The sequence below is a fragment of the Hyaena hyaena genome, unplaced genomic scaffold, assembly GCF_003009895.1.
Source record: "Hyaena hyaena isolate Hyena2069 unplaced genomic scaffold, ASM300989v1 scaffold_178, whole genome shotgun sequence".
NCBI classification, from domain to species: Eukaryota; Metazoa; Chordata; class Mammalia; order Carnivora; family Hyaenidae; genus Hyaena; species Hyaena hyaena.
The window spans coordinates 106866-122750 of NW_024080807.1; the positions used below are offsets into that span (position 1 = coordinate 106866).

At 42.7% G+C, this 15885-nt stretch overlaps 1 protein-coding gene across 1 annotated transcript in view; it reads left to right on the plus strand.

Annotated features, from left to right (window-relative positions):
• Positions 1–6819: 6819 nt before the first annotated feature.
• STX7 (syntaxin 7) overlaps positions 6820–15885 on the plus strand; it is a 48072-nt gene continuing 39006 nt past the window's right edge. Inside the window, exons 1-2 of the mRNA XM_039240415.1 lie at positions 6820–6905; positions 13951–14085. Coding sequence (XP_039096346.1) covers positions 14001–14085 — 85 coding nt within the window. The 5' untranslated portion in view covers positions 6820–6905; positions 13951–14000. The remainder of the gene's footprint in view (positions 6906–13950; positions 14086–15885) is intronic.

Below are 15885 nucleotides of genomic sequence, written 5' to 3' on the forward strand. Positions count from 1 at the left end.
CTTGATTGTGAACTGAACTTGGTGACTCTCTTCTACTCAATATATAATATGGAAGTGGGAAAAACAGTAACGCCACCTTGGAGAAAACTCACAAACATCACCTTAACCAAACGATCAAGATTAACATCACCAGTAATAGAGAGCATGCCATGTAACCCAGGAAAAGAGACGATGAGAACATTCTACCTCCATGGTATTCCTTCCAAAAATCTATAGCCCGGTCTAATCATGAGGCAAACCTAGACGGAGGCACATTCTAAAAAATTTTGACAAGGTCACAACAAAAAAGGAAAGACAGAAAACTGTCACAGATTGGAAAAGATGAAGGAAACATACTGTGTAAGTAAAATGTGATATCCTGGATTGGATCTTGGAACAGAAACGGACATTAGTGAGATCTGAATCAATAGTTTCGTTGCTACTACTATACCAATGTTAATTTCTTGGTTTTGACAAAGGCACCATCATTATGTTCACATTAGGAGAATCTTGGTGTGGTAAGTGTGGGAACTTTGTACTATCTTTGCAAATCTTCTGTAGGTCTGCCTTTATTCTAAAGAGTTTACTTAAAAAATGAAGCAGAGGAAACAACATATTCTGGTTAAAGGGAGCTGCCTGGGGGGCGCCTAGATGGCTCAGTCAGGTAAGGATCCAACTGTTGATTTCGGCTTAGGTCTTGATCTCAAGGCTCACAAGATGGAGCCCCAAGATTTTCTCTACCCCTATCCCTGCCCCTCCTCCACTCATGCTCTCTCACTCTCTCTCTCAAAATAAATAAAATAAACTTAAAAAATTATTTTCAAAGGGAACTGTCTGAGCAAACCACAAAAATAAGAAAACCCCCGGTATGCGGTTAGAGCACTGGTGGAAAGACAGTGGGAACAGAAAAAGAAGGAGTTCTTTAAGCTGGCATATTCCAAAGCATAAATTTCAATGCAGGGAAGGGCAGGGGCCAGATCAGGTAGGTCCTTAAATATAAAGTGACCATGTAATGTATCATCTGAACTGGAACACTTTTAAGAATGAAATGGGGTGCCCAGCAGGCAAGTGACAATGAGCATAAACTGGGACTGTCCAAGGCAAATGGGGACATATGACCTATCAGTTTATTAATGCACTATGAGAAGGGTTTGGACTTGATTTTGAGAACAATGTTTTCCATAATATGTATTTGGAAGGTCCTTACAGACATTAAATATAAAATTCTACAGTCCACGTTCAGAAAAAAATGAGTTAAAGAAAGTTATCCTTGGGGCACCAGGGTGACTCAATCAGTTAAGCGTCCGACTCTTGATTTCAGCTCAGGTCATAGTCTCACGGTTTGTGAGTTCAAGCCCCACATCTGACTCTGCGCTGATGCTGCAGAACCTGCTTGGGATTCTCTCTCCCTCTCTCTCTGCCCACTCTCTCTCTCAAAATAAATAAATCAACTTAAAAAAATGTTATCCTTGTTACTTTGCTGAACCACATCTCGGAGCCTTTAATTTACAAATGTGTCGTGTGAATTTTCAAGAATGTATCACAACACAGGATACCTGGGTGACTCATTCGGTTAAGTGTCCAACTTCAGCTCAGGTCATGATTTCCCAGTTCTTGAGTTCCAGCCCAGCATCGGGGTATTTGTTAACAGTCCAGAACCTGAAGCCTGCTTCAGATTTTGTGTCTCCCTCTCTCTATGCCCTCCCTGACTTGTGCTCTTTCTCTCGCTCTCTCTCAAAAATAATCATTAGGGGAGCCTGGGTGGCTCAGTCGGTTAAGTGTCTGTCTTCAGTTCGGGTCATGATCTCGCAGTTTGTGTGTTTGGGCCCCGCATCAGGCTCTGTGCTGACAGCTCAGAGCCTGGAGCCTGCTTCGGATTCTGTATCTCCCTTTCTCTCTGCCCCTCCCCTGTTCATGCTCTGTCTCTTTTTGTTTCTCACTAATAAATAAACGTTTAAAAAAATTTTTTAAATAATCATTAAAAAGAAAAAAGAAAAAAAGAAAAGACTGTATCACAATATGGTTTCCCAGATGGTTCTCCATAGATGCCCCTGATTCCTTCCTCCAACCTAGACAACATCCCACCTCTTTCCAGCCCAACCACTTTCATTTTTCAGGGTACATTCCGGGGCATGGGGATGGCATGAAGCCTGAGTGATGTTTTCAGATTGCTCCTTCCAATAGTCAGTGGTGGCCTTGAGGATAGTAAAGTTTGAGTAAAACTGGATATAGAGACCCCAATGAGGAGGCCACTGCAGTGGACTGAGACACAGACAGAGGGATGTATAACAAAATTTGGAGGCAAAATTAGCATTGAACAAACAGATCGTCGTATTATAATTGTCCATGTAAGATTTCTATGGGATGCCTATTTATTACATCTGTGTTTAAAAGTCAGCAAAATCTGTTCTGTACTTGGCGTATCACTAGGCACTTGTGTGGTTTTAGAAAACAAGCAAAAACAGCAGAGGAAGATGGAGGCACTTAAAAATAAGGAACAATGAAACAAATGCTTATTTATTAGATATTTATTGAAGCTGCCTTTTTTAAAGTTTACTTATTTGTTTTGGGGCAGGGGAGAGAGAAAGAGGGAGACAGAGAATCCCAAAATGACTCCTCACTGTCAGCACAGAGCCCAACGTGGGGTTCCATGTCATGAACTGTGAGAGTTCATGAGCTGAAGTCAAGAGTCAGACTAACCAACTAAGCCACCCAGGCACCCTAAGCTGTCTTTTAATCTAGTGCAGATTTCTTAGAACAGCTGTAGTTTTTCTATTTTATTATCAATTGAAAACACACTTTTACAAGTCAACTTGTACCTCTCATTTGTCAATAAATTCCTTGTCTTGCTATATTTTTCTTTTTGTTATCTCTTACTTCTCTGGCTCTCCCCCAAGATCACATGGTGGTCTTCTAAAAATTATTTTTAGTTCATGGACTATTGAATTAACAGATAATTATCTCCTTCCATTCAATAGAATTGCTCTTCCAAACACTGGAGTTAGAACAGGAGAGAGTTTCCTGTCTTATACTGCAGAGGTAGTATTTATATTAGTAAAGATACAACAAATACACTGATACAATTCCCACTCAAAGACTTTTTTTTTTTTTAATGTTTTATTTATTTCTAGGAGAGAGAGAGAGAGAGAGAGACAGTGTGAGTAGGGGAGGGCCAGAGAGAGAGAGTCACAGACTGAAACAGGCTCCAGGCTCTGAGCTGGCAGTCAGCACAGAGCCCAACGCGGGGCTTGAACCCACGAACCGCGAGATCACGACCCAAGCGAAAGTCAGACGCCCAACCGACCAAGCCACCCAGGCGCCCCCCACTCAAAGACTTCTAATTACCCTTTAAAATCATTCAAATAAGACCCACATCCCCCAAAGTACTAGCTCTCAAAAATCCAAATTACCAAACTACCAGTTTACTCCTGCAAGTAATTCCTGCAAGCATAGAAGATTTGTTTGAGAAGTGAAATGATTGCTGATTAAATGGGCAGAATTTTTGAGCCCTAGTGGGTTCAAGGATGCTTCTCCCAGTAGCAGGCAGATGTTTAGATGGGATACTCCAAATATCAGGAATGCTCTGGGAGTTCATTTTCCCTCTGTGCCTCTAAATTTTGCAGGATTACCCACACCCTACGTATGTTTTTTCCATTTGAATACAAAGGGGTAACATCTTATCAGTTTGCAAAAGACCTAAAAGCAGTCCATTCATAATGTATTTTAAAACATGAGGCATTGGGGCGCCTGGGTGGCTTAGTCGGTTAAGCGTCCGACTTTCGCTTGGGTCATGATCTCGCGGTTCGTGGGTTCGAGCCCCGCGTCGGGCTCTGTGCTGACTGCCAGTTCAGAGCCTGGAGCCTGTTTCAGTCTGTGACTCCCTCTCTCTCTGACCCTCCCCTGCTCATGCTGTCTCTCTCTCTCTCTCCTAGAAATAAATAAAAACATTTAAAAAAAAAATAAAACATGAGGCATTGGAAAGAGCCAATGAAGGAGGATTCAGACAGCTGACCCTCTGTCCGGTTCAGTCTGTAGCAGCAGTGTAACCGGAAGACGCCACCTAGCCTCAGGTTCGCTGTTGTATTACTTCCTTCCCCAAAACCCTGGGTTCCCTCAAAGGAAACAGGAAAGGATGTTCGGAATATGCAATAGGCCTTATGCAGATGTGAGTTCTTTACAGGATAGTCCCTTGAATGATTGAAATTCCTTTTCCTGTTCACCAGCTACTTCCTAATTCTCTAGTCCAATGCACAGCTTTCGGTTCTTAATTTACTTGAACTTTCTATGACATGTGATATCATAGAGGATTTCCTCTTTTTGAAATATTTTCCTTCATTCTCTACTACACCTTCTCCTGGTTTACTTCCTAGCTCTCTGATTACTCCTTTTCAGGGTTTTTCTTTCTTGGCTCTCCCTTAAACACAGGAGTCCATAACATTCCATTCTTAAAGTTCGTGACCTCATCCCTTCCCATAGCTCAGTCAGAACTCTACTTTGAACTTCAGCTCACACTTGAAGGGAGAGACATCTCAAACTGGATATCACTTCCCCGAGATCTTAACTACAACCTGTCCAAAGCTAAACTTAGGTAGCTTTGCTCCGCCATTCCACCCACCAAACTGCAATAACTATATTAGCAATCTTAAATCTCAGGTAACTACATCACGTTCAGCTCAGTTTTATAAGTCCTGAAAATAGTAGTCATCTCTTCCATCTTTCATATCTAATTAATTTCAAAGTCTTCCTAAATATTGCTCAAAGCAGGCCTTACTGTTTCTTTCCCAGTGCATCAGCCTTAGGAAGTCCTTCAACATCTCTGATATTGGGGACATTCTAAATTGGGGATGAACTACTATTCTAATAGCCTTCTAAAAGGCTGTAGTCTCTCTCTCTCTTTCTCCCTTTCCAGTCTCAGTGTTATTTCTCTTAAATTTCCCCCCTTTCTCCAGTTTTCTTCATAAAATAGAATTATGAGCACATCACACTTTTACTTAAAATCCTCTAATAGTTTAACTCCTCATAGATACTCATTTAACATGATGTAGAGGCGTTTCATGACAGAAACTCCACTTGCCTTTCCAATTTTATGCCCCTCCAACCCATCCACTGTGCTTCATCTAAATAAAGTTATATGGCGATCCCTAAGAGTTTGCACTTGCCTATGAATTTTTATGTGCACATCCTTTTTGCCTGGGATGTGCTTTCCCACCTTGTCTTTCCTGTGAACTCTTACACATCTTTCAAGATTTTGTTAATACTTCCCCTTTGGAATGGTCCTTGACCACACACGATGTCATCTTCATCCCCCATGCTGGGTATAAATCTTTATCACAGCCCCTCTTACACTATCCTGGGAAGAATCTCACTCCTTAAGTTCCTTGAGGGAAAATACTATACGCCTTACTCATCTTCATATCTGTTACTCTTGAACAGTCCCTGGCACATGGCAGGTTCTCAATGAATATTTGCTGAGTAGAAGATAATACTAGAAAGAATTAAAGATTCTGAATGAAGTCATCTGGACCTGTGCTTCTCATAATTATTTGTGTGTTTTGATGAAGTTTCTTTGGCTTTCAGTTTCTGTAATCTACTTCCTAAATGAGGAAGTAGAGCTAGATTTTCTGGAAGGTCCCCTCCAGCTTTTTGTTTGTTTGTTTGTTTTAATACTCTATGGTTGAAACTATTGCCTATTATAGAAGTTGAAATACCCACTTTATCTGATCTCAGAATGTTTTATAAAATTTTAAAAATATTGAAAAAGGGGATTTCACATAAAAATCTGAATTTTTTTTAAAAGTCCGCACTTGGTGTTAGCTGAATCATGCTACCTTTAGATTTGATGAGTGCCTTCTGTTTGGCCAGCATGCCCACTCCACTGCCTCCTTGTCAGAGGCAGAATATAAGTTGTTGTTTATTAAAACACTTGCACTGTAGTTTTCTTCAGGAAAGATGTGAAATAGGAAATATTTCTTGTTCCCATTTTTGTGTTAAAAGTAGAACAATTAAAAATAAACTGAGAGACTGTTGTGTTTCTTATTCCCGTCTGATCTCACTCACTTAGGTATATATGCATGCATAAAACTAAATAACCTAGAGTTTTCTTAGGGGGTACCAATTCAAAATATTCTGGTTGTGGTTTTTATCACTTAAGTGCATCTAGACCTTTCATGTCCTGAAGATCTTTTTCAGAAAATAGAGATGCCTCAATACAGGCAAAGGCCAAGTCATCCTGTCTTCGAATTAATTTGCCGACTATGTCTTTCACCAAAAGCAATCGATGCTTTTGTCTAACAATTACATTTGAATATTTATCATCAGAACATTCTCTGCTCTTTGCAAACGCTGTTAAAACTACTCTCTGCCCTTCAAAAATTCTTAGAACGACCTGTATGTGCTATGAAAACTTGTCTACTAAGTGGGCACACGGAGGTGACTCTTCACTTATTCTGTCATTGTTCCTGCTAGGATTGCATATTTGCGTTAGCATTTTTTAATAGAGCTGTGAAAACGTTCTCCTGCAGACTCAGGACAAGACGGGCAGGACCTGATGGGGCGGGCTGAAGACACGAGCGTAGGGAGGCCGCCATCACCCCATAAAGGCAGCTGCTTCATTCCCTCACCTTGTTTATTGCACGCAGGCTAAGGCGTCCGCCAGCCATAATTCAAGGCCTCAAAAAAACACCCCCCTTGCAATTTTCTCAGTATCCCCCATTCCTTAGCTTGGAAACCAGGGGGCGTGGCAGAGCGGCTGCCACTCAATCCCGCTGCCCAACGGGAGGGGAGCGAGGCCCGCCTCCTCCCCAGCGCTGTGCTGCGGGCATGCGCACTGGGCGTCCCAGCGCCACCGCCCATCAGCTGAGAGTCTAGCTGGGGTGCCTGGGGCCGGTGGGTGCCTGGGGCCGGCGGAGGAGGAGGAAGCCGAGGAGGTAGGGGTCAGAGGAACCTGGGGGAGCGGAGAGGGGTGGTCCCTGGCCCGGAGCCCCGGAGGCGCGAACTCCCGGCGGCTGCCGCGCCTCCTTGTTTGTGCGCGCGGTCAGGTGGCTGCCGCCCTGCGCTTTGCGGCTGCGGTCGGGAGGCGGAGGGCGGGCGCTGCCCCAGCCCCCAAGCGCCGCCGCCGCCGCTCACGCCCGCGGCCAGGCGGGCCCGGCCGGCCGTGCCCGCTCCGCGAGCCCTGCGCCCGCAGCGCCGCAGCCCCGCCGCCTCCCCGGCCGCGCTGGCTCCCGCGCCCCGGCGGGCTGCGCGCCCCCGGGCGGGGCCGGCGTCGGGCCCGCTGGGGCGGAGCTCGGGAATCCTGCTTCGGCCCGGAGCAGGACTCCGAGTGACCTCTTCCTCTTTGCAACTACCGAGGCAGAAAACACGCCTGAGAGTTCTCTTCCCCAATACAGAGGAACTGAAGATTCATGGCCGCGGGAAAGGAACCGTATACCTTTATTCGGGGGCACATTGTAGTTGGTTTTGTTTGGCTTGAAGACAAGCGAACTTTTCTTTGATCGTCTTGGTACACGTCATTAATTGGTTTACACGAAGACCTTTAAAAAGACGTAAAAATACTTCCAGGCCCTCCCCAGAACCCCCTTTTTGTTTTTTAGGTGGTTCGCTTTTTAAAAATTCAGACACAAAGGAAAAATAACATTACCTTTCTGGTCAAATGCTGTATTTTTTTTTTCCTCTCAAGTTTCTTGTATTTGCCTGGCTCTTCTGTACATATTTTGTTTAATTCAGATCAGAGTATTTTGACTATAACTATATGTAATTTAAAACTTGAACAGACTCGGGAAGAAAATGATTACGGAATGCTGTGCTGTTGAGTAATGGTGCAGGTGGACGTTTCTTCTGGGGGCGGCTTCAGCCTCACCGGGGCGGAGACATGTAGCAGGTGTTCAGCGTCTTGTGATGTGGACGCCCTCTGCTTTGCAGGCCACCTCGAGAAGTTTGTCTCAGACTGTGACTAATTACGAATTATGCTCTAGTTTCAAACTTCCTGTAGAAGTTAATATAATACCATTGCAGCCCATTCATGTTTGCATCATTTTTCTTTTTTTAATTTTTTTTTGTTTTTGTTTTTGTTTTTATTTCTGAGAGAGAGACAGAGAGAGAGAGAGAGGGACAGCACGAACAGAGGAGGGTCAGAGAGACAGGGAGACACAGAATCTGAAACAGGCTCCAGGCTCTGAGCTAGCTGTCAGCACAGAGCCCGACTTGGGGCTCGAACCCACAAACTGTGAGATCATGACCTGAGCAGAAGTTGGACGCTTAACCGACTGAGCCACCCAGGCGCCCCTGCATCATTTTACTTAAGCTTTTTACTTGTGCTTTTCCCAGTCACACAGTTATATCTAATTTTGGTTTCTGCTCCTGATAAAACAGTTCTATCTCGTTTTGGTTAGGATACCAAACTTTAGCTCAGTGCTGGGGGAGGGCAGGCTGGAAAAATCAATTATATAAAACATCTGCAGTATGTAGATGCAGTAAAGTTTGCTATGATGCCATTTAATTTGGAAGTTTAGTGTATGGGTAGGGTGAAAAGTAGTCCTTGGTATTACGAATAAAACCAGATGGTATAACAGTGTAACGGGTGGAGATGCTGAGCTAAAAGTATTGGGTTAATTTGGTTTAGATAGAGAATGCTCCCGTCCATAGAGTGATCGGCTTCATGTTCGTGGGACATCTATGCACCTGTTACTGTGAATTCCACAAGGTGACAAGGTTGTCTATCGCCAAAGTAGGCTAGGTAATAAACAACATACTAACTAGATCATTTTAAACGTGGATTGGCACTACAATAAAGGAAGTTAGATCAACAGAGAGTGGCAGGAGTGGTGACTTCTCACTTCAGATCCGAGGAGTCACCAAAGACTTCTCTGGCATGCAAGGAGACCTTCTAGGGATAGAAAATGGCACTCAGCAAAGGCCCTATGGCAGTAATAAGTCTGGTACATTTAGGATCACACTGGAATTTAATATCTTAGAATTGGTAGTATTTATCCTCAAACTAGGTGTGTTCTTTTAGGAAATAAGTACATTTATTTACTCAGTCTACAAATATTTATAAGCACCTCTTACATAACCAGGTAGTGAGCATCGAGTACCGCGCAAAGAAGATACATCTTTGCCCCTCTGGGAGCTTAGATTTTGGAGCCTGGGGTAGAGGGAAGTCCAGTGTTTTATGCATGTACTCACACTTTAAAAAGTGAAACTATTTCTGTTGCTCTGTGTTCGATTTGTAGACCATGAGATTTGTGCTTAATGAGAATCTTGGATTCTGCAATATGTCCAGTGGTATCTGGGGGGAGTGTTTGACAATTAAAATTTCACAGTTCCCTTTGTACTTTTATTTGTGCTCTCCAGAAAGTCTTGAGAATATCCTCATCATGAGTATTGCACTTTGATCATCTCTTTCCTTCTTGCCCGTTATAGTGTTTATATATTTTCATAGAAAAATTAACTGTTGAGATGTCTCCATGATCACTGTTCAATAGAACTTTATGCTGCTTGGCCATACTGGCTACTAGCCTCACATGTTATACTTGAATACTCGATAGAACAGGTATAGATCATGAGCTATTGTTATTCTGAGCAATAAAATAGGAATTCTGAATGAGCTTGCAAAAATACTCAGTAGGAGTGCTTTAGTGCTTGCTAACTGCAGCCAGGTTAGAGACTGAAGTAGACAGCAGCTATCAGAATAACTTGGTTGATTCTAGGCCAAGTGCAATGATCAGAAGCTTTTGATGTCAGTTTATAGTTAGCCATAATTATAATCCATCTGTCTGTATATATGCTTTTTCAGTAAAGTCATTTGGCTCCTTTATTTCTTATATTTCATCATCAGAAGGGCTAACCATTGTTGTCTCTTAGAAAGCATTATTAGCAGAATAAGAGAGAAAAGGACTGAGCTATCAATGTGTTAATTTGATCTACTCCTATAGTCATCGCAGGTCGGTTTCCTCATCCTAAGAGCAGAGTCTGCAGAAAGGTGGTAAATTTGCTTTTTTTAATGGAGTGGGCTCACCTGCCCTGAATTTTTGTTACACGTTGAAGCAATATGGTTTAGTGTTTTAGAAATCTGGGCTGTAAGATGTAGTTTCAAATTTTAGCTCTTAGATTAAGCAAGTTACTTACTCTTGTCGTGCCTCAGTTTCTTCATGTGCAAACTCAGAATACAAGTGTACCTACCTCAGAGGTTTGTTGGAAGAATCAACTGAGAAAATGAATGTGAAAGTCCTAAGCACAGTGCTTTGGAAATACCAGTTAGCCGTGGTTAATCTTTTGAATTTTTATGTATCTCTCTCTTCCATCATTTGCAAATTTCTTTTCATTCTTCATTCAACACAGAACTGAGTTAACAACCACTGTGCCCTTTCTCCGAAGAAATTCCAGCCAATCCAGCAGCAGCAGCAGCTCCTTGGATGAGTGGAGCCCAGTTATCTCACCTGTAGGAACTTTCACGAATTTAGTTGCTTGAGTAAAGGGATGAGAAAAATTGGTAGTGTTTGTAAATAATTGGTTGATTCTCTGAAGAGGAAAAAAGGGAGGCTTGAAAAAAACATGGAGAAGGCTTCGGTTAGGCTTACATGAGTTTTGAGGGTTAAGGGGAATGCTATAAAACTATGTATGTTTAGGGAGGAGCCTCCCAAAGAGAGTCAGTGAGGAACGTTTCCTCATTCATTATGTTTGTGTTGGCCGTGAGACGGTTCTTCTAGAGATCTAGTTGATAGAGGGAAAGGAAAAAGGAAGATGTCATTGAGCCAGGAGAGAATTGCCCCTATCTGTGCAGTGGGATATTATTTGGCAGTGAAAAGGAATGATGTATTGATCCATGCCAAAATATGGATGGATCTTGGCAACATGCCAAGAGAAAGAAGCCAGTCGAGAGAACTCATTATGTGATTCTATTCATAGGATATGTACAAAATAGAAGAACCTATGAAGACATAGAGTAGATTAGTGCTTGCCTACAGCTGGAGAGGTTGCAGAGAAATGGAAAGTGACTGCTAGTAGGTGTGGGCTTTATTTGGGGGTAATGAAAAGTTCTAAAAGTGATAGGTTGGCTACACAAGTTTATGGATGTTTTAAAAACACCACAATAGGATGGGGGCGCCTGGGTGGCTCAGTCAGTTGAGCGTCCAACTTTGGATCAAGTCAAGATCTCACAGTTTGTGAGTTCGAGCCCGGCTCCGGGCTCTGTGCTGACAGCTGAGCCTGGATCCTACTTCAGATTCTGTGTCTCCCTCTCTCTCTGCCCTCCCCTGCTTGCATTCCGTCTGTCTTTCTCTCAAAAATAAATAAACATTAAAAAATTAAAAAAAAAATAAAACATCAGTAGGATTGCTTTTTTAAAAAATTTTAATTCCAATGTTGTTCACATACAGTGTCACATTAGTTTCAGGTAGATGGGATTGTACGCTTAAATGGGTGAATTAGGTGGTTTTGAATTCTCTCTCACGCTCTTACTGGAAAAAAAAAAGATGCAGAATTTAGAGATCTAATTGGTGGTTTGTGGGATGCTTGTGATAGTGTTGGTTTCATTGAATCCTCAGATCTAGTCTTTTCCTCTCTGGGCGCCAGCTGTTTAGGTGGCTGCAGGCCCAAGTCCAGAGTATCTGGCACCCTGCCAAAGCAGACGTACCATCTGAGTTGTGACTTGGGTCTCAATGACTTGGTGAGATCCAAAGGGCCCAGAATAAATAAATTGGACCTGTGGATGAATGAAAGAGAATGAAGAACATCTAAAAGCTCCCAGGAATTCCGGGGTGGCCTGGCACTGTCCGTGATGCACCGGTTTCAGACATGGAGCCAGGACTGATCTACTTATCTCAACTATCTCAACAGTTCTTCCGTTGTGCTTCCTGCCAGCACCGGCCCCTAAGAACAAAGACACACATTTCCCTGTGCCCTCTTCTCCTCTGCCAGAAATCCCCAGTGCTTTCTTATTGCAATATATTCAAACTAAGCATAGTTTCCAGGGCCCTCCCTCTTCTGGGTCATCGTTTTGTGTGGTAGCAATCATGGGTAGCTTTGGAACCAAAGCCCTGGGGTTGAGCCCCACTTCCAAGTGGTAGGTGGGTTTGATTACGTTTATAGTTACTTAATCTTTATTTTGCTTTAATCTGCATTTTGCTCATTGTTAAAACAGGTTTATTTGCTACTATCTACTTTAGAGAGGAGATTTTGAAAATTAGACAGTCTATGTGAAATGCTTTTCAATTCACAGAGAGGCGGTACGTGTTGGGTCATTCCTCTGTTTCTGTGCTGTCTCCCACTTGTCCTCGCCATGAATCATCTGATCCGGGGTTGACTGGCACCCACCCCTCCCTTTGAGAAATGACACACTGCATTTGCCCTTTGCGTATGTCCTGGGTCTCCCCATCCCCGGCGTCATGTCTCTGCCTTCGGCATGTTCCACACCAGGCATGCCCAGGTGTTCAGATCTTCTGTTTGTGTTTCATTCATTCTTTCTAGAGAAGAGCCGGAGTGAAATTTCCTTTCCCCAGCCTCTCACTTTTGCTTCACAAATGACCTTTTGCTGACTTACATTGTTCTTGTTGTTTTACTTTATCCTCTCTCCTAAATGACACACTTAAATTGAGCAGATTCTTTACCTTTGTTGTTCTGTTCCTTGCGACTCCCTAGTGCCTCATCTGATGCTGGGCATGTAGCTGACTCCATGGAGAGCTGCACACAGTGCCTGCCTGCAACTTTGTAGCCTGCGATGCACTCTGGAAAGATGGCTGTGGCGTTGTTTAGAGCCTGTGCTGGACACAGTGCTGTACGCAGGGACACACTTTTCATCCTGTTTTCCAAACCCCAAGAGGTGTGGTGGGTGGACTGGGGAAGAAAGGAACCCCCTCTTGCCTCCTTCCTGGGGTGGTGCCCCAGCTTTGCTTCCTGTCCTGATGCCAGCTGGGGAGGAGGAGAGCCCTTCTCTTTGCTTTCTTGGAAGGTGTGATGAGCGCTTCATGGAGTTACTTTTTTTCTCTCCGGTCAGCTGTGCCTCTCTCAAAGTGGACCTTTCCCATAAAAGTTAGAGACCCGTTAGTCGTATGTTCCTAAGCTGTTCCTGTGTGTGTTAAACTAGATACGGTGACATTTCTGGGGACCCCCTGAAATCTGTGTACCATTTAATAGACATGTAAATAACTGTCCTGTGTTGGGAGTTGTCTTAAATGTTGGGGAAAGAAAGATAAATAGTGTGTCAGTCGTGTTACAGTTGTTTGCAGTTAAGGAGAAAATATATAAACAATTAAAAATATACATGCAAACAGGACTTGGTAACCCTTACTTAAAAATTTTCAAAGGGAATGTACAATTTGAACCTTATTTTAATTGTTTAAAATGACTGTGTCCTTTAAAGAAGAGTATTTTTTGATGTATTTTTTTTAATTTACATCCAAGTTAGCATATAGTGCAGCAGTGATTTCAGGAATAGATTCCTTAATGCCTCTCACCCATTCAGCCAATTCCCACTCCTACAACCCCTCCAGCAACCCTCTGTTTGTTCTCCATATTTAAGTCTCTTATGTTTTGTCCCCCTCCCTGTTTTTAAGTTATTTTTCCTTGCCTTGCCTTATGTTCATCTGTTTTGTATCTTAAAGTCCTCGTATGGGTGAAGTCATGCTATTTGTCTTTCTCTAATTTCGCTTGGCATAATACCCTCTAGATCCATTCATGTAGTTTCAAATGGCAAGACTTCATTATTTTGATTGCCAAGTAATACTCCTTTGTATATATAAATACCACATCTTTATCCACTCATCCATTGATGGACATTTGGGCTTCTTCCATACTTTGCCTATTGTTGACAGTGCTGCTGTAAACATCGGTGTGCATGTAAAGGCCAGTATTTTTGATAGCTGTGAGAGTTTACTATTTGGTGTGTCCCTTCGCTATATATCAACCTCCCAGATGGATAATTTGGAAACTGTAGGCCAATAGCTTCAAAAATACAATTATGTGACTTCTGTTTTTTAGGTGACTGCTTAGGTGACATCTGATGAAATTAGTGAATAAGCAAATCAGCTATGTCTTACACTCCGGGTGTTGGTGGTGACCCTGCCCTCCTGGCCCAGCGTATCTCTTCCAACATCCAGAAGATCACACAATGCTGTAAGTAGAAATTTAAGTTGATGTCACTGTTTTTAGTTCTTAAAATTGGGTTCATAACTGGACAACTCCAGTGACTGAGAGGAGGAGCAGATTTTAGAAGGTTAGAACTCTTAAAATTAAAAAAAAAAAAAAAAAAAAAGGAAAGACAAAGGCCAGAATTCTTTAGAGTGAATACAAAAGATAATTATATTAGAAGAGGTAACACTTAATTGCATTTTTCTGTAGAGTGCCAGGCACATAATACACTATTTCATTAATGAAATAAAGATTTAAAAGGATAGATACTTGGGGAGCCTGGGTAGCTCAGTCGGTTAAGTATCCTACTTTTTATTTATTTATTTATTTTTAATGTTTTATTTATTTCTGAGAGAGAGAGACAGTGTGAGCAGGGGAGGGTCAGAGAGAGAGGGAGATACAGAATCCAAAGCAGGCTCCAGCCTCTGAGCTAGCTGACAGCACAGAGCCCGACGTGGGGCTCGAACCTGCGAATCGTGATATCATGACGTGAGTGGAAGTCAGATGCTTAACCGACAGAGCCACCCAGGCACCCCACTTTTTTTTTTTTTTAATGTTTATTTTTGAGAGAGAGACAGAGTGTGAGTGGGGGAGGGGCAGAGAGAGACAGAGACAGAATCTGAAGCAGGCTCTGTGCTGACAACAGACGTGGGGCTTGAACTCACAAGCCATGAGATCATGACCTGAGCTCAAGTTGGCTGCCCAACTGACTGAGCCACCCAGGTGCCCCCGTCCTACTCTTGATTTCAGCTTAGATCAGAATCTCATGGGTCCTGGGATCAAGCCCTGTGTCGGGCTCTGCGCTGACAGTGCGGAGCCTGCTTGGGATTCTCTGTTTCTCTCTCAAAATAAATAAAAGTAAATTAAAAACAAAAAAGGATAGAGACTTATATTTTCTTTAAAACTATCTGGTTCTGGATAAGACTAAAGAGACTTTTTTTTTTTTAATGTTTTATTTATTTCTAGGAGAGAGAGAGAGAGACAGCGTGAGCAGGGGAGGGTCAGAGAGAGAGGGAGCCACAGACTCTGAAACAGGCTCCAGGCTCCGAACTGGCAGTCAGAACAGAGCCCGACGCGGGGCCCGAACCCACGAACCGCAAGATCGTGACCTAAGCGAAAGTCAGACGCTTAACTGACTAAGCCACCCAGGCGAACCTAAAGAGTCTTTATGATTAAATCCCATAGGTTTGGAACTGCAGGGCACCACAAAGAGTTTACATTGACGTAAAGCAGGGATAAGGGAAAGGGGAAATACATGGTCTAAAGGACCATGCTCTTATGGAGCAGGGAGTAACTGAACAGGGGATGTTTTAATCCATTGAGGCAGATCTAGAAGATAACTCAGGAATCCCACAAACAGCTGTGATCCACCTATCAAAGACAATCCTAGTAGAATAATCCCATGTGGCATCTTACTGGAAATTATTGCTCATATATACATTTTTTAAAAGATCACTGTAGCAGATTTGAGCCTATAGTTTTTTTGTTCTACATTCTGTTTCTGAATCGTAGCTAATCACATCTGAGGATTATTCTAGTCACCTTGTGGTGGTCAGTATTTTGGCCCTTTGGGTATTACCAGAACTGTCTTTTGGAGTGTGTTAGTAAGGTGATATTCTTTAGCTTACTTAAAGTTTTCTGCTGTCTTTACCAGAATGTGTTAACACACTGTGGAAATAAAGAATGTTTTCAGATGACCAAGCCATGTTTTCTTATCATTAACTTCCCAGAAGTTACTACTCTACCCAAATAATTTCAGTGAGATGTCAGCATGGTTTGGAAGCC